Genomic DNA, 19110 nt, shown 5'->3' with positions numbered 1-19110 from the left:
CTCACAGTCCCTACCTTTTGTTTCACCAGCCCCTCCCTCTTAAAATTGTAAGCTCAAAAGGAGCAGGGCCCCCCTCTAACCGCCTTGTTTTTTAATTGTACTGTTGGTGTATGGTCTCCCTTTATGTTGTAAAGCGCTGCGCAAACTGTTGGCACTAAATAAATCCTGAATAATAATAATAAGAAAATAGATTGCTTGCACTAAGCGGCTCAAACCCCATGGAAAATCTGTGGTATGATTTGAAGACTGCCATCCACCAAATTCAACTGAACTTGAGCAGTTCTGCAAAGAAGAATGGGCAAATATTGCCAAGTCTAGATGTGCAAAGTTAGTAGAGACAAATCCCAACAGACTAAAATGATATAAAGTAAAGTAAAGCAAAAGGTGGTCAGCAAAATACTGACATAAGGGGGTGATCCTTTTTCCAACTCAGTGATTCTGTTATTGATTTTTTTTCCCCCCCCAGACATGTTGGTGTTATAATCTCTCACTTGGATGTTTTAAGTTGCACTGAGTAAATACAGTTGGATAAAACTAAAAACTGTGGCCCAGATTCTCAAAGGAGATACGACGTCGTATCTCTGAGTCTGAGCGGTCGTATCTATGCGCCTGATTCTTAGAATCAGTTACGCATAGATTTGTGTTAGATCCGACCGTCGGATCGTAACTGCATATTTACGCTGGCCGCTAAGGGCGTGTACGCTGATTTACGCCTAGAAATATGTAAATCAGCTAGATACGCGAATTCACGAACGTACGCCCGGCCGACGCAGTACAGATACGCTGTTTACGTTAGGCTTTTCCTGGAGTAAAGTTACCCCTGCTATATGAGGCGTACATGCGGCGTACCAATGTTAAGTATGGACGTCGTTCCCGCGTCGAATTTTGAAAATTTTACGCCGTTTGCGTAAGTCGTCCGTGAATGGACGTAATTCACGTTCACGTCGAAACCAATACGTCCTTGCGGCGTACTTCGGAGCAATGCACACTGGGATATTCCACGGACGGCGCATGCGCTGTTCGTGAAAAACGTCAATCACGTCAGTTCACAAGTTATTTACATAAAACACGCCCCCCTGTTCCACATTTGAATTAGGCGGGCTTACGCCGGCCTATTTACGCTACGCCACCGCAACTTACGGAGCAAGTGCTTTGAAAATACTGCACTTGCCCGTCTAAGTTGCGGAGGCGTAACGCAAATAGGATAAGTTACGCCCGCACAAAGATACGCCGATCTACGTGAATCTCTGCCTGTGTCTGTCCTGATTTCAGGCTGCAAAGCAACAACATGTGATTATTATTATTGTGATAAGGGGGGGGCGATTCTTTTCTATACCCATTGTATATTGCTTCAAGACAACAGGGTACAAGCTGCAACTCACATGAACAAGTTCAGGTCTGGCTGGCCCCATTATTTTACTACTTCAGACCAATCAAGTCAATGAGCAGAGCGCGCGCGCGCACACACACACACACACACACACACACACAGATCAGTCTACCTAGATCTAGATTTAAAGCTCTGTCCATGGAAAACCGGTTTGCTGCCTCCTTCAAACTAATTTGTAATGCAGCTATGAGGACTGCGGGGCATGTGGCGCCTGTCCAGGAAGGATGATGAGGTTCTGCCATTATCCAGCAGGCCAGGTGGAGGCTCCTGGCTCACAGAGGCATTAATAACATCTCCTGTATGTCCTTACATGTTTCAGACGTAACTGTAAAATCTTGGGTTTGAAAAAAAAAAAAAAAAAAAAAAATGAAAGATCCGACATTCCAGAGTAAATGCCGAATTAGTAACTATGTTACCTGCAGTGATTGTGATGAGGAACCGGCCTCCGCACACAGTGAGGCTCCTGGTAAAGGGATGGGACTTGGTGTAGGACACGTCTATCAGAGGTGGTGGACAAATGACAGAAGACGGGCACACAATGCACCTAATAAACACAGCTGCCACCTTTATCTATGGCTGTCACAGATTTATAATGGGGATTTCCAGAGAAACTGGGATGGTATGTGTGAGGACCCATGTGTGTATAGTAATGTGGAGGAGCCCTCCCAGGGACTGCCATCACATAGGGCTTAATAGGATCGACAAAAAAAAAATTCCAGAAACATCAAGATGGTGCAGCGTGTGGGACAATTGGGGCTCCAGCACACGGGCACCAAAAATGCCACTTTAGGCATTTATTTTATTGTTTACTTATCTCATCGTTTTCATTGGACCGTGTTTAGATTTAAAAAAACAAAAACAACAAAAAAAAAAAAAAACACACACACACACACACGCATCTACATGCCACCTCCCCATAGATTTAAAAAGAGTAACTCCACTTCTGTGTAATGAAAAAAAAAAGAAAAAATGTGCAATATATATATATATATATATATATATATATATATATATATATATATATATACATACATACATACACATACATACATATATACACACACACACACACACACACATATATTATATAGCAAATACAATTGCTACACAAGTCATATTGTAATTGAATGTTATTAAAAATTACCCTTTTGTTTCAACAAAAGGAGTGGGCTTAAGAAGTGGAGTGGCCTAGCCAGTCTCCAGACCTTAAAGGAGTTGTAAATAAAAAATGTTTTTATGCTGAAATGACTCTTTACAGGGTATAGAGACATAATAGTTAACCGATTCCTTTTAAAAACGATTAAAAATGGATAAAAAGCAATCATATAATGTACCTGCAGTTTCTAGTTTCGTTTTTGCATGTTGTTTCCTGCCTCTGTGATGTACAGAGCCACAGAGCCAATACAGGGCAGTGATGGTTTGTAAAACGAAACTAATTGGTGCTGTTGGGTTTTAGACACACAGTAATCACACCTCCTTGATTAGTGACCACAGAGAGAAAGCTCCCAGTACTGTGGTTATCAGGAAACAGACAACCAGGAAGTGTGGAGATCAGAGAAGAATTACAGCAACTTGAGAGCAAAAACGAACAATGAGGACATGAAAACAGCACTGCATTAAGGCAAAGGAAGCTATTAACCACTTAAGCCCCGGACCAATATGCTGCTAAATGCCCAAAGGCGTTTTTAACATTCGGCACTGCGTCGCTTTAACAGACAATTGCGCGCTCGTGCGATGTGGCTCCCAAACCAAATTGACGTCCTTTTTTCCCCACAAATAGAGCTTTCTTTTGGTGGTATTTGATCACCTCTGCGGTTTTTATTTTTTGCGCTATAAACAAAAATAGAGCGACAATTTTGAAAAAAATTCAATATTTTTTACTTTTTGCTGTAATAAATATCCCCCAAAAACATATATAACATTTTTTTTTCCCTCAGTTTAAGCCGATACGTATTCTTCTACCTATTTTTGGTAAAAAAAAAAAAAAAAAAAAAAAAAAAAAAAAAAATCGCAATAAGCGTTTATCGATTGGTTTGCGCAAAATTTATAGCGTTTACAAAATAGGGGATAGTTTTATTGCATTTTTATTAATTATTCATTTTTTACTACTAATGGCGGCGATCAGCAATTTTTTTCGTGACTGCGACATTATGGCGGACACTTTGGACAATTTTGACACATTTTTGGGACCACTGTCATTTTCACAGCAAAAAATGCATTTAAATTGCATTCTTTATTGTGAAAATGACAGTTGCAGTTTGGGAGTTAACCACAGGGGGCGCTGAACGTGTTAGGCTTCACCTAGTGTGTGTTTACAACTGTAGGGGGGTGTGGCTGTAGGACTGACTTCATCGATTGTGTCTCCCCTATAAAGGGGATGACACGATCGATGCGCCGCCACAGTGAAGCACGGGGAAGCCGTGTTTACATACGGCTCTCCCCGTTCTTCAGCTCCGGGGGGCGATCGCGACGGAGCGGCTATAAACAAATAGCTGCGCCGTCGTCCCGGATCGCTCCCCGAGGGAATCCGCCCGCCGCACGCAGCGGGGGGGGGGGGGGGTCCCGATCGCGGAAAGGCCCGCGGAAAGGCAAGGACATATATATGTCGTCCTTCTGCCTGTCCGTGCCATTGTGCGGACGTAAATAGTCGTGCGGCGGGCGTTAAGGGGTTAAGATAAAAAAAAAAAAAAAAATCCTTTACAAACCCTTTAATCCCATATAAAATATGTGGAGGGAGCTGAAGGTTCGAGTTACCAAATGTCAGCCTCGAAACCTTAATGATTTGGAGAGGATCGGCAAAGAGAAGTGGGACAAAATCCCTCCTGAGATGTGTGCAAACCTGGTGGCCAAATACAAGAAACGTCTGAGCTCTGTGATTGCCTACAAGGGTTTTGCCACCAAGTAACATGTTTTGCGAAGAGGTCAAATACTTATTTCACTCATTAACCACTTGGGATCCGCCTGCCGTCAATTGACGGCTGCAGTGCGGATCCCAATCTCCAAACTGCCGTCAATTGACGTCCGCCCCTTAGGGCGGTCCCCGTGCACGCTCCAGAGCGCGCTGCGGGGAAAATCTGTGTTGGCCGTGTCCCTCGGACACAGCCAATTACAGATCGCCGCGAACGGCCAATCAGAGTGGCCGCTCGCGATGCGATCTGTGCGGCCAATGAGAGATGATCTCATATGTATACATATGAGATCATCTCTCATTGCCGTTTTACACAGAGACAGCGTCCTGTCAGGGAGAGAGGAGACCGATCTGTGTCTCTTGTACATAGAGACACAGATCGGTCACCCCCCCTCCACCTACAGTTAGAACACTATATAGGACACACATTTAACCCCTTCCTCACCCCCTAGTGTTAACCCCTTCAATGCCAGTCACATTTATACTGTAATTAGTGCATATTTATAGCACTGATCGCAGTATAAATGTGAATGGCGCCAAAAATGTGTCCGATGTGTCCGCCATAACGTCGCAGTCCCATTAAAAATCGCAGATCGCCGCCATTTCTAGTAAAAAAAAAATAATTAAAAAATAATAATTCTGTCCCCTATTTTGTAAGCGCTATAACTTTTGCGCAAACCAGTCGCTTATTGCGATTTTTTTTTTTTTTTTACCAAAAATATGTAGAAGAATACGTATCGGCCTAAACTGAGAAAAAAAAAATGTTTTTTTTTTTTTTAATTGGGATATTTATTATAGCAAGAAGTAAAAAATATTGTATTTTTTTCAAAATTGTCTCACTTTTTTGTTTATAGCGCAAAAAATAAAAACCGCACAGGCGATCAAATACCACCAAAAGAAAGCTCTACTTGTGGGGAAAAAAGGACGTCAATTTTGTTTGGGAGCCACGTCGCACGACCGCGCAATTGTTAGTTAAAGCGATGCAGTGCCGAAAGCTGAAATTTCACCTGGGCAGGAGGGGGGTATATGTGCCCAGTAAGCAAGTGGTTAAAGCCGCTTTCACACCTGAGCGTTTTTTTTTTTTAAGTTTGGAGTTTTTACCGCGATTTTGTTCAGGTCACCGATGTAAAAGGCAGAAAAAAAACGCCTGTAATCTGCCCCAAAGAAGCTCATCATCTTTTTTTTTTTTTTTTTTTTAACCACTTCAATACCGGGCTTTAAAACCCACCTCCTTCCCGGGCCTATTCTGGCACTTCTTTCCTACATGTACAAATCATCATTCTTTTGCTAGAAAATTACTCAGAACCCCCAAACATTATATATGTTTTTTTAGCAGACACCCTAGGGAATAAAATGGCGGTCATTGCAACTTTTTATCTTGCACCGTATTTGCGCAATAATTTTTTTAACTGCTTTTTTTTGTAAAAAAAATGGTTTCATAAATTAAAAAATAACAAAACAGTAACGTTAGCCCAATTTTTTGGTAAAATATGAAAGATGATGTTACGCCGAGTAACTAGATACCGAACATGTCACGCTTTAAAATTGCGTACACTCATGGAATGGCGCCAAACTTCGTTACTTTAAAATCTCCATAGGCGACACTTTAACATTTTTACAGGTTGCCAGTTTAGAGTTACAGAGGAGGTCTAGTGCTAGAATTGTTGCACACGCTCTAACTCACGCGGCGACACCTCACATGTGTGGTTTGAACGACGTTTACATACGTGGGCGGGACTTACGTGTGCGTACGCTTCTGAGCGCGAGCTACCGGGGACAGGGGCATTTTAATTTTTTTATTATTATTTTTTTTTTTTTTTTTTACTTATTTCTTTATTTTTTACACTTTGTTTTACACTTTTTTTTTTTCAATCGCTTTTATTCCTATTACAATGAATGTAAACATCCCTTGTAATAGGAATGTGTGTGACAGGTCCTCTTTAAGGAGAGATGCGGGGTCAATAAGACCCCACATCTCTCCTGCAGGCTGGAAAGAATGAGATCGTGAAAAAAAATTCACAGATCTCATTCAAACTAGCCGCAATTGCGGTTTGTTTACTTACGGGGACCCGGGCGTGACGTCATCACATCGCGCCCGGGCCTCCGACGGTCATAGAGATGACTGGTGACCAGATGGTCACCAGTCTTCTCTATGGCAAACATCCGGCGGACGGCGATCATCTCTCCGGGCCCCCGGTGGGACGGGAGAGCCCGGAGAAGCACCGGATGGCGGCGGGAGGGGGGGGGGATGTCCCCTCCCGCCGCCTGTAAGAACGATCTAGCGGCGGAACCGCCGCTATGATCGTTCTTACGGTGCGCAGGATCGCCGCCGCTAAAAAATGATATCTCAATGATGCCTCCGGGTGCAGGCATCATTGAGATATCCCCCCCGCAAAGCCCATCACGTCATATGACGTCCACCCAGGATAACAGGTCCCCGTTTTGGACGTCATATGACGGCGTGCGGGTGTCAAGTGGTTAAGCTTACAGCGTTTTTTCAGGCGTTTTGCTTCAGGTGTCAAAACGCTCAGCTGTGAACAGGTGTCATTGAAATGAATGGGATTTCGCTTGCTGGGCGTTTTTCAAGCGTTTTAGGAGCTGAAAACGCTCAGGTGTGAATGCAGCCAAAATGCAAATGAATTTATAACTTATTTAAAATATTTTTTCTGGATATTTGTGTTATTCTGTCTCTCAATGTTAAAATAAACCGACCATTAAAATTATAGACTGATCAATTCTTTGTCTGTGGACAAACTTACAAATCAGCAGGGGATCAAATACGTGTGTGTGTGTGTGTGTGTGTGTATATATAGATATTACAGGGGGGGGGGGGGGGGAGATGTCTGTGGATATTACAGTGGGGGGGAAGATGTCTGTGGATATTACAGTGGGGGGGGAAGATGTCTGTGGATATTACAGTGGGGGGGAAGATGTCTGTGGATATTACAGTGGGGGGGAAGATGTCTGTGGATATTACAGTGGGGGGGAAGATGTCTGTGGATATTACAGTGGGGGGGGAGATGTCTGTGGATATTACAGTGGGGGGGGAGATGTCTGTGGATATTACAGTGGGGGGGAGATGTCTGTGGATATTACAGTGGGGGGGAAGATGTCTGTGGATATTACAGTGGGGGGGAAGATGTCTGTGGATATTACAGTGGGGGGGAAGATGTCTGTGGATATTACAGTGGGGGGGAAGATGTCTGTGGATATTACAGTGGGGGGGAAGATGTCTGTGGATATTACAGTGGGGGGAGATGTCTGTGGATATTACAGTGGGGGGGATGTCTGTGGATATTACAGTGGGGGAGATGTCTGTGGATATTACAGTGGGGGAGATGTTTGTGGATATTACAGTGGGGGAGATGTCTGTGCATATTACAGTGGGGGAGATGTCTGTGGATATTACAGTGGGGGAGATGTCTGTGGATATTACAGTGGGGGAAATGTCTGGGGATATTACAGTGGGGGAAATGTCTGGGGATATTACAGTGGGGGGAGATGTCTGGGGATATTACAGTGGGGGAGATGTCTGTGGAATACAGTGGGGGAGATGTCTGTGGATATTACAGTGGGGGAGATGTCTGTGGATATTACAGTGGGGGAGATGTCTGTGGATATTACAGTGGGGGAGATGTCTGTGGATATTACAGTGGGGGAGATGTCTGTGGATATTACAGTGGGTGGAGATGTCTGTGGATATTACAGTGGGTGGAGATGTCTGTGGATATTACAGTGGGGGGAGATGTCTGTGGATATTACAGTGGGGGGAGATGTCTGTGGATATTACAGTGGGGGGAGATGTCTGTGGATATTACAGTGGGGGGAGATGTCTGTGGATATTACAGTGGGGGGAGATGTCTGTGGATATTACAGTGGGGGGAGATGTCTGTGGATATTACAGTGGGGGGAGATGTCTGTGGATATTACAGTGGGGGGAGATGTCTGTGGATATTACAGTGGGGGGAGATGTCTGTGGATATTACAGTGGGGGGAGATGTCTGTGGATATTACGGTGGGGGGAGATGTCTGTGGATATTACAGTGGGGGGAGATGTCTGTGGATATTACAGTGGGGGGAGATGTCTGTGGATATTACAGTGGGGGGAGATGTCTGTGGATATTACAGTGGGGGGAGATGTCTGTGGATATTACAGTGGGGGGAGATGTCTGTGGATATTACAGTGGGGGGAGATGTCTGTGGATATTACAGTGGGGGGAGATGTCTGTGGATATTACAGTGGGGGGAGATGTCTGTGGATATTACAGTGGGGGGAGATGTCTGTGGATATTACAGTGGGGGAGATATCTGTGGATATTACAGTGGGGGGAGATGTCTGTGGATATTACAGTGGGGGGAGATGTCTGTGGATATTACAGTGGGGGGAGATGTCTGTGGATATTACAGTGGGGGGAGATGTCTGTGGATATTACAGTGGGGGAGATGTTTGTGGATATTGCAGTGGGGGAGATGTTTGTGGATATTGCAGTGGGGGAGATGTCTGTGGATATTACAGTGGGGGAGATATCTGTGGATATTACAGTGGGGGGAGATGTCTGTGGATATTACAGTGGGGGGAGATGTCTGTGGATATTACAGTGGGGGGAGATGTCTGTGGATATTACAGTGGGGGGAGATGTCTGTGGATATTACAGTGGGGGAGATGTTTGTGGATATTGCAGTGGGGGAGATGTTTGTGGATATTGCAGTGGGGGAGATGTCTGTGGATATTACAGTGGGGGAGATGTCTGTGGATATTACAGTGGGGGGAGATGTCTGTGGATATTACAGTGGGGGGAGATGTCTGTGGATATTACAGTGGGGGGAGATGTCTGTGGATATTACAGTGGGGGGAGATGTCTGTGGATATTACAGTGGGGGGAGATGTCTGTGGATATTACAGTGGGGGAGATGTCTGTGGATATTACAGTGGGGGAGATGTCTGTGGATATTACAGTGGGGGAGATGTCTGTGGATATTACAGTGGGGGAGATGTCTGTGGATATTACAGTGGGGGAGATGTCTGTGGATATTACAGTGGGGGAGATGTCTGTGGATATTACAGTGGGGGAGATGTCTGTGGATATTACAGTGGGGGAGATGTCTGTGGATATTACAGTGGGGACTATATATGGTGATGATCCGAAAAATGTATGTGCGTTATAATCAAAATTAAAAAAAAAATCGATTAAATATCGAACACAAAATTTTTGTTCAGTAAAAACCCCCCAAAAAAAAAAAGGAAGAATGGAAAAAATAAAAAAAGTGACAGCAAGTTTTTTATTTGAAGAAAATGGCAATTTCTTATAATAAACAGTGTTGTAGCTTACTAAATGTTATTCAGTTAGGGTTTACATCAACATTTGAGTGTAATTCATCAGTATGGCCCCCCAGTCCCATAGCAGATGTACTGCGTGAGAATTTAACTACTGGAGGAAAATTCACAGATTCCTGAGACAGCAGTGCCTCCTGCTGGTAAAATAGGGTACTACTAAAATCCCTCTTGATCCGATCACACCGTCTTGAACCTCAAATGTGCGGAAAGTGCTTTACAATTGTATTTAGTGGTACAAATCATAACATCTTCATATTGCAAAACGTGGTTGCAGTTTAGCTACGGATTCCCACGTGTGCTTCAACAGAAATTAATGGTAGTGTATTATGCTTACAAGAAGAGGCCGTTTGTTGTACATGGTGAGGAAAAATAAAATAAAAAAGGGGAAGGATGAAGGAGTTTGCCCCTCAGAAAACACAAAACAGGATCATATATATTTATTAAAATAAAATAACATATAGCCCAAAAAAAATTAAAATAAAACACAACCACACACACACCCATGGTTCTTACAGTGATAGTAAAAGGTTCAATTTTTTTTTTTTTTTTTTTTTTAAATAACAAAGATGTTATACTTACCTCCACTGTGCAGCTTGTTTTGCACAGAGTGGCCCCGAACGCCATTTTCTGGGGTCCCTTTGCGGCTCTCTTGGCTCCTCCCTGCTTCAGATAACCCCCTAGGAGAACTTAAGCAATCTCCTACGTCAGGGTTTGACAAATTTGCTTGGAATCTAGAAGCCAGCTAAAAAAGTTAGGAGCCAGAAAACGCGCCCCGTCCCGACGAGCTTGCGCGCAGAAGCGAACACATACGTGAGCAGCGCCCGCATATGTAAACGGTGTTCAAACCACACATGTGAGGTATCGCCGCGATTGGTAGAGCGAGAGCAATAATTCTAGCCCCAGACCTCCTCCTCAAAACATGCAACCTGTAGATTTTTTTTTAAACGTCGCCTATGAAGATTTTAAAGGGTAAAAGTTTGTCGGCATTCTACGAGCGGATGCAATTTTGAAGCGTGACATGTTGGATATGAATTTACTCGGCGTAAAATTATCTTTCATAATATTAAAAAAAATGGGCATAACTTTACTGTTGTCTTATTTTTTTATTTAAAAAAGTGAAATTTTTTCCCAAAAAGGTGCGCTTGTAAGACCGCAGCGCAAATACTGCGTGACAGAAAGTATTGCAACGATCGCCATTTTATTCTCTAGGGTGTTAGGATAAAAAATATATATAATGTTTGGGGTTCTAATTAGAGGGAAGAAGATGGCAGTGAAAAATAGTGAAAAATGACATTAGAATTGCTGTTTAACTTGTAATGCTTAACTTGTAATACCAACGGCCACCACCAGATGGCGCCAGCTCACACCTTCCAAGCCAAGTCGCCAGGACACTATTTTTAGTCGCCATGGATTTGTCGAGCCCTGTCCTACGTCATTAAAATTTGATTGACAGCAGCGGGAACTAATGGCTGTGCTGCTATCAATCTATCTAATGAAGACCCAAGAACCTCTGGGAAAAGATCCAGTGTGTTCTCGACCCGGGACTTTACAGGGCTCGGGTATGTAAAACGGGGTCCGTGCATTAAAGGTGAAAAAAAAAAAATGCAGGTTTACAACCCCTTTAACCACTTAAGGACAGCTCACCGCATAATTAGATATATATATATATATATATATATATATATATATATATATATATATATATATATATATATATATATATATTACACACACACACATACACATATATATATATATATATACACACACACACACGCTGCAGCAGGGTGCCCTACTGCGTGGAACAACGTTCCTGTACGTTGTTTCGTGCACGAGACACTGTGGGTGCGCACATGCCCACTGCACAGCTGGGGTGCTGATGCGGGGGTCCAGGGGCTGTGATGTCCGCTGGCCACCCACAATCCCTTCCTCACAGAGGAGGGAACAAAGATCTGCCAGTGCAAAAACCACAGATCTCCGTTCTGACAGAAGAGTACAGTGTGATCGTGTGTACGGGCCTTAACACAGTTTCTCAAACAATGGACTTTGTGGACAAACTTTGTGGTTTGTATAAAAAGCTTAACACATTTTAATTGATATACATCAATATAAAAAACCACGAAAAACAAAAAATACAATTAAAAGAACACCCTCCAGATACAGGAAGTCAACATATACCCAATCACATTGTATTCAGGAAAGGAGCCGCAATATATCATGGAGTGTAAAAAGGTCCAACAGTGGAATCAAAACGTCTATGTAGATCACAGGTACACAGCCAAAGTGTTACTCTATACTAAAAAAAAATCAACGTGTTTCGCAAGCAATACTTGCTTCTTCAGGACTGATTGGGTGGGTGCTCATCGACTTCGAATGCAGAGAAGAGGGCGGTATATGACCAGGGGGCGGATATAGAGAACACCACAAAGAAGGAAAGACGCAGAAGAGTGGAACTCCCCCAAGGGAAGGAGGGGGGGAAGACCCCACCACTAACACCAAACAGGAGCCAGCCAATTGCGATATACAACGAGCAGGTAAGGAGTGTCAAAGCATGGGATCACATGGTAGCAGCAGGTATTACCAAGAACGCAGGTGTACCAGGGGGGGGATATGCTTATGTTCTGTATATATTCAAGTACCACCAAGAGACTCCCAGTAACTAAGATATAGAGTTATTCACATCAGGGGTAGAGTTCGCACAAATAAGCTAACCATGTCACTTTAAGGCGAGATAGGCCTTGTGGACAAACTGCAAAAGACAGCCTTGCTGGCTCCAAAACTCACACCCTCTGCTGCTAGGGGGCGCTCCATCTGTGAATCAGAAGGGGAAATGTTTTGGACCTCTGCAGAGAGACCACTGCTTCCAGAGATCAAGGGTCCTTCTCTACAACATGCTGGCAGGGGACAGGTTTTTCTACTCAAGCTTGGATTGCTTTCTAAAAAAAACAAGGGATTGATTTACTAAAATCTGGTGCAACTCTGCATGGAAACCAATCAGCTTCCAAGTTATTTTGTCAAAGCTTAAAGAGGGGGTTCACCCAAAAATAAAATTTTAACATTACATTCAGCCGAGTTGTCCTAATGACAATCAGCTGTGTTATTTTTTATTTTATCCCCGTACATACCGTATTTTCACCGCCGCTTCCGGGTATGTCTTCTGCGGGACTGGGCATTCCTAATTGATTGACATCCTTCCGACCGGCGCATACAGCGCGTCACGAGTTGCCGAAAGAAGTCGAACGTCGGTGCAGCGCCGGCACACCAACGTTCGGGCAATTCGTGACGCGCAGTATGCGACGGTCGGAAGCCTGTCAATCAATTAGGAATGCCCAGTCCCGCAGAAGACATACCCGGAAGCGGCGGTGAAAATACGGTATGTACGGGGATAAAATAAAAAAAAACAGCCGATTGTCATTAGGACAACTCGGCTGAATGTAATGTTAACATTTTTTTTTTTTGGGGTGAACCTCTGCTTTAACCACTTGCTTACTGGGCACGCATACCCCCATCTTGCTCAGGCCAATTTTCAGCGCTGTTGCACTTTGAACGACAATTGCTCGATCATGCAACAGTGTACCCAAAAGAACGTTTTTTCTTTTTGTTTTTTAAAGACAGGCAGAGCTTTCTTTTGCTGACATTTAATCGCCACTTGTTTTTTTTTTGTTGTAGTTTGCTAAACAAAATAAAAAAAAAAAAAAAAAAAAAAAACACACCTTCTTAGTTTTGGTTATAAAATTGAGCAAATAAGTAATTTTTATCCTTCACTGATGAGGCTGCACTGATTGGCAGCATTGATGGCACAGATGGGGCTGCACTGATAATCAGGGCCCCGATTATCTATGTGCATGTCACCTGTCAGGATTGATGGGTACAGACTCTTCTCTCTGATTGGACACAGCTGATCACGTAGTAAAGGGCCACTTTGGTTGGTCCTTTATTACGATCCCAGAGTGCCCTGAATGTAGTTAAAATAATCAAACCCATATAATTAATTTTTTTCTTAACCACTTGCCGACCGCTGGCCGTTATACAACGTCCTCGGCTTTGTGCAGGGATATCTGAATGATGGGTGCAACTACAGGCATCATTCAGATATCTGCATTTTCAGCCGCCGATTCCCTACGCCATAAAAACAATCATATCGGCTGTTCCGTGGCTTCATCCTTCTTGCGGGCAGCGAGAGGGGACGCCCCCCCCCCTCCGGTGCTTCTACCGACTCACCTTGCGTTCGGCGAGTCGGTGACAGGATCCGCCGGCCCTGAATGGTGATCATAGAGATTTCTGGCGAACCAGATGGTCGCCGGAAGTTTCTATGATCGTTGGAGGCTGGGCGCGATGTTATGACGTCACGCCGGCCTCTGCATTAAAGAAAATGGCGCCGCTTCGGCTGTGATCGTTGTTTTTGTAGGCTTCCCAGCCTAGAGGTGAGATCTTATTGACCCCCACGTCTCACTGTAAAGAGGACCCGTCATGCCATATTCCTATTACAAGGTGTAATGGAACTATGCATGCTGCCTGGACATCGATAACCATCATGCAGTGAGGACTACAAAGTACTGCATGGCTTGTTACAATTGGATTTACCAGATTGTATTCTGAGCTCAAAGGGTTAATTATAGAAGGGACTATTCCACTGCTGAATGCTAATATTCCCTTTGCATAGCCAATGGACTCTCCTTTGTGTAGTACAGCCTCCTTTCAGGTGTATGCTGATGGGAGTATGTGTATAATTGTTTTAAAGGCTAATTGAATTCTATTGATAAAGGAAGGTGTCTGATCAATTTAATGTTAAATGTAAGCTTGGAGCCAAAACGTCTAGAAGACTGATTGGCTCAAGGGAATGTCATTATTTCAAAGTATCTGTATTGAAGCCCCCCCTGTGTGGGGAGGGGGGGGGGGGGGGCGGAGAGTGTCATTGTTCCTGTACAGTGTTGTAACCACATATAAGCGAGGTGAAATGTGCCATTAAACCAGTCTACTTGACCCTTCAAACGTAGCCTCGTCTCGTTCTTGGAAGGGCGTTCGATGGGATATACCGGCGGTACCTGCATATTACAACTTGTCAGGGAAAAGGACGTCTCCAACGGCTGATACCCTCTCACTACCAGTGGGTAGCTATTACACAAGGGATGTTTACATTCCTTGTAATAGGAATAAAAGTGATCAAAATTGTATACAAATATATTTTTTTTAAGTGTCAAAATAAATTTAAGTAAAATCAACAATAAAAAATATATATATTTTTTTTATTGTTAAGTGCCCCTGTCCCCGGTAGCTCGCAGGCAGAAGCAAATGCATACGCAAGTCCCGCCCACAGCCACACGTGAGGTGTCGCTGCGAACGTTAGAGCGAGAGCAATAATTCTAGCCCTAGACCTCCTCTGTAACTCAAAACATGTTACCAGTAAAAAATTTAAAAGCGTCGCCTATGGGGATTTTTAAGTACCGAAGTTTGGCGCCATTCCACGAGCGTGTGCAATTTTGAAGCGTGACATGTTAGGTATCTTTTTACGTGGCGTAACTTCATCTTTCACATTATGCAAAAAACATTGCTGCGCACTACCAGAAACATCCAGGTCGCTGTTCACAGTACACAGAGTCCTGTGTGTTTGTAAACTCTGTGTGTGATTGGACACAGCCGATCACCTGACTTCAGCCAAAATCACTGGCTAAAATCAGCTGCCAAACTCATGTTGTGTGCAACCGCAGCACGGGTTGGCAGAGGGCGTGCACATGCACCCCCCAAACAAGCCGGCGATGTAAGCAGTATGTTGTCTGGCCTGCCTGTACTGCTCACCCACAGTAAATCTGCAGTGGGTGGGCAGCTAGCAGTTAAAGGGTCACTAAAGGAATTTTTTTTTTTAGCTAATGGCTTCCTTTACCTTACTGCAGTCCTGGTTTCATGTCCTCATTGTTCGTTTTTGCTCTGATGTTGCTGTAATTCTGCTCTGTTCTGGACACTTCCTGGTTGTCTGTTTCCTGATCACCACTGTACTGGGAGATTCTAGTTTCGTTTTCCTAACCATCACTGCTCTATGGCTCTGTCCAGCACAGAGGCATTCAATTACATGCAAAAACTAAGCTAGCTGCAAAAACGAAAGTGAAACTAGAGGCACATTATACGATTGATTTTTATCTATTTTTAATCGTTTTTAAAAGGAATCAGTTACTTATTATGTCTCTATACCCTGTAAACAATCATTTCAGCAAAAAAAATAATTCCTTTAAAACAAAAAGTGTTCAAAGTCTTACAGTTCTTTAAAAAGCAGTCACATCTTGGGTAGAAAAGTCTGTCCCCTGCCAACAGCTGCAGAGCAGGACACTTGCTCTCTGTAGGAAAGCAGTGGTCTCTCTGCAGAGCTCACACACATCCCATGTGGAATGAAAGCTACAGCTCTCTAATCAGCAGGGAGCACCAGGTTTGATGAATGCAGGGATATAGGTCGGCTGCAATAGTGTCAATTCACTGCAAAAAGGAATTCTAGGTGTGGATAGTTTATACAGAGTTACATTGATCCAGTTGGGACCATTGACTACATACAGAGCCTTGAAAAAAAGTATTCATACCCCTTGGAATTTTCCACATTTTGTCATATTACAACCAAAAAACTAAAATGTATTTTATTGGGATTTTATGTGATAAACCGACACAAAGTGGCACATAATTGTGAAGTGGAAGGAAAATGATAAATGGTTTTAAATAGTTTTACAAATAAATATGTGAAAAGTGTGGTGGTACATTTGTATGGCGCCCCCCTGAGTCAATACTTTGTAGAACCTCCTTTCACTGCAATCACAGCTGCAAGTCTTTTTGGGGATGTCTCTACCAGCTTTGCACATCTAGAGAGGGACATTTTTCCCATTCTTTGCAAAATATCTCAAGCTCTGTCAGATTGGATGGAGAGCGTCTGTGAACAGCAATTTTCAAGTCTTGCTACAGATTCTCAATTAGCTTTAGGTCTGGACTTTGACTGGGCCATTCTAACACATGAAAATGCTTTGATCTAAACCATTCCATTGCAGCTCTGGCTGTATGTTTAGGGTAAATTTGCTAAGACTGCCTTGTATTTGGCTCAATCCATCTTCCCATCAACTCTGACCAGCTTCCCTGTCCCTGGTGAAGAAAAACATTCCCACAAAATGATGCTGCCACCACTATGTTTCACAGTGGGGATGGTGTGTTCAGGGTGACGTGCAGTGTTAGTTTTCCACCACATTGCTTTTAGGCCAAAATGTTCAATTTTGGTCTCATCTGACCAGAGCACCTTCTTCCACATGTTTGCTGTGTCCCCCACATGGCCTCTCACAAACTAAACAGGACTTCTTATGACTTTCTTCTTGCCACCATTCCATAGAGACCAGATTTGTGGAGAGCACGACTAATAGTTGTCCTGTGGACAGATTCTCCCACCTGATCTGTGGATCTCTGCATCTCCCCCAGAGTTACCATGGGCCTCTTGGCTGCTTCTCTGATGAATGCTCTCCTTGCCCGGCCTGTCAGTTTAGGTGGACGGCCATGTCTTGGTAGGTTTGCATTTGTGCCGATCTCTTTCCATTTTCGGATAATGGATTGAACAGAGCTATATGAGATGTTCAAAGCTTGGGATATCTTTTTTTATAACCCAACCCTGCTTTAAACTTCTCCACAACTTTATCCCTGACCTGTCTGGTGTGTTCCTTGGCCTTCATGATGCTTTTTGTTCACCAAGGTTCTCCAACGAACCTATGAGGGCTTCACAGAACAGCTGTATTTATACTGAGATTAAATTACCCACAGGTGGACTCTATTTACTAATTAGGTGACTTCTGAAGACAATTGGTTCCACTAGATTTTATTTAGGGGTATCACAGTAAAGGGGGTTAAATGCAAATGCACGCCACACTTTTCACATATTCGTAAAAAAAATAGAAAACCATTTCTCATTTTCCTTCCACTTCACAATTTGTGCCACTTTGTGTTGGTCCGTCACATAAAATTAATTTATGTTTTTGGTTGTAACATGACAAAATGTGGAAAATTTCAAGGGGTGTGAATACTTTTTCAAGGCACTGTACATTCCATACCTGGCTGATGCCACTGGAATCTGGAAATCACTGAAACAGACACCACTACTCCAGTAATCTCTACTAGCTTCGGGGTCCCTTGCTGAGCAGGACATCACTGCCCCGCATTTCCGCTTTGTCCAATTAGAGAACACTTTGCATTCATTGAGAAAATACAAAGCATTCTCTGATTGGCAGTCCTGCCGAGCGGTCAACCTCCTGTGTTTTTAATGCAGCAAGGCAACATCTCAGCATGGGACGCAAGTGGAGATCACTGGAGTAGCGTTCCATTTCAGGGTGGGGGGGGGGGGGGATCAGCCAGGTATGATATATACATAGCTAGATTGGTCCAAGCTGGACCAATGCAACTGTAAAATGTTACCATCCCTGCATTTCATCTTCAAGGGTTCACAGGAAATAAATTATTAGCTACAGCACAAAGCCCAGCAATGCCCCCAGGGACACGTCTGAACGCTCACAGAGCAATGTGAATGGGCCCACAATCAGCTCAGATCACTGATGACAACATCCACTATTTCTATTGCATTCCTCTCCAGTAGACTCACTCAGAGCGTGGTAGACCGGCTTGTGTATCCCCTGCAGGTGGGTGGAGCATAGCGATGCGATCTTCCCTGGCGGCTGCATCCTGGCATCAATAACATGCCATACCCGGGAGAACGTGGCCCATTGCTAGACACAAGAAAAACAATATATTAAAATACAGCTACAGGAAACAAATCAATAAGTGACTTCATATTACAATCAATGACAATGTGCTAAAAATTAGAGAGTTCAGTTTATTTTTAAAGAAAAAAAAAAATCTATGTATGTATTCTTAGCTCAAAAAAGCCCAGTCAAAAAAAAAAAAAAAGCCTTCGCCAAAATCCTTTTTTTTTTTTTGGCTGCTGTGAGCCAATTTCCTGTTACAGAGTGGCTACATTAGTTATTTATGGTCTTAATATGGGATTGGTGGTGTGCATAGAGCATTGAGCAGCTCTGGAGGATGTCACATGAAGAAACGCGTAGGGTGGGGCTTGGAGCGTCACCACGTCACTTTCTGTTCTCAGTCCTTCAGTCTGTGGAACGCAAGGCGTCCTGGACATGGCAAATACTATATGCTCATTTACTTCTGTACGTGAGTTTTTTACTTTTCTTTAACTACTTGCCGCCGTTGTTATACAGAGGCAGGTTGGCTCTCCACAGTAGCTGTACGGCGACCGCTTTAAGGGCTATAGGAGGCACGCCGCCAGAGCCGATGTGCGTGGCCATGATGACCCGCGATTACTCCTCAGAGCCAGAGCGGGGATCTGTCAATGAAAAACAGATCCTCGTTCTGTTCCTAGTGATTAGGAACAGCGATCTCTCTCTACTCTCAGTCAGTCCCCTCCCCCCACAGATAGAAACACCTCCCTAGGGAACACTTAACCCCTTGATC

At 43.6% G+C, this 19110-nt stretch overlaps 1 protein-coding gene across 1 annotated transcript in view; it reads right to left on the bottom strand.

Moving 5' to 3' along the window:
* The window catches only part of MRPL13 (mitochondrial ribosomal protein L13), a 103147-nt gene that overhangs the window by 76605 nt on the left and 7432 nt on the right, over positions 1-19110 (bottom strand). The window contains exon 2 of the mRNA XM_040354913.1: positions 18242-18365. Coding sequence (XP_040210847.1) covers positions 18242-18365 — 124 coding nt within the window. The remainder of the gene's footprint in view (positions 1-18241; positions 18366-19110) is intronic.

This window comes from Rana temporaria, chromosome 5, assembly GCF_905171775.1.
Source record: "Rana temporaria chromosome 5, aRanTem1.1, whole genome shotgun sequence".
In the NCBI taxonomy this organism is placed as follows: Eukaryota; Metazoa; Chordata; class Amphibia; order Anura; family Ranidae; genus Rana; species Rana temporaria.
Note: the sequence above shows the minus strand (reverse complement) of the source record. Positions and strands in the feature narration are given on the sequence as shown.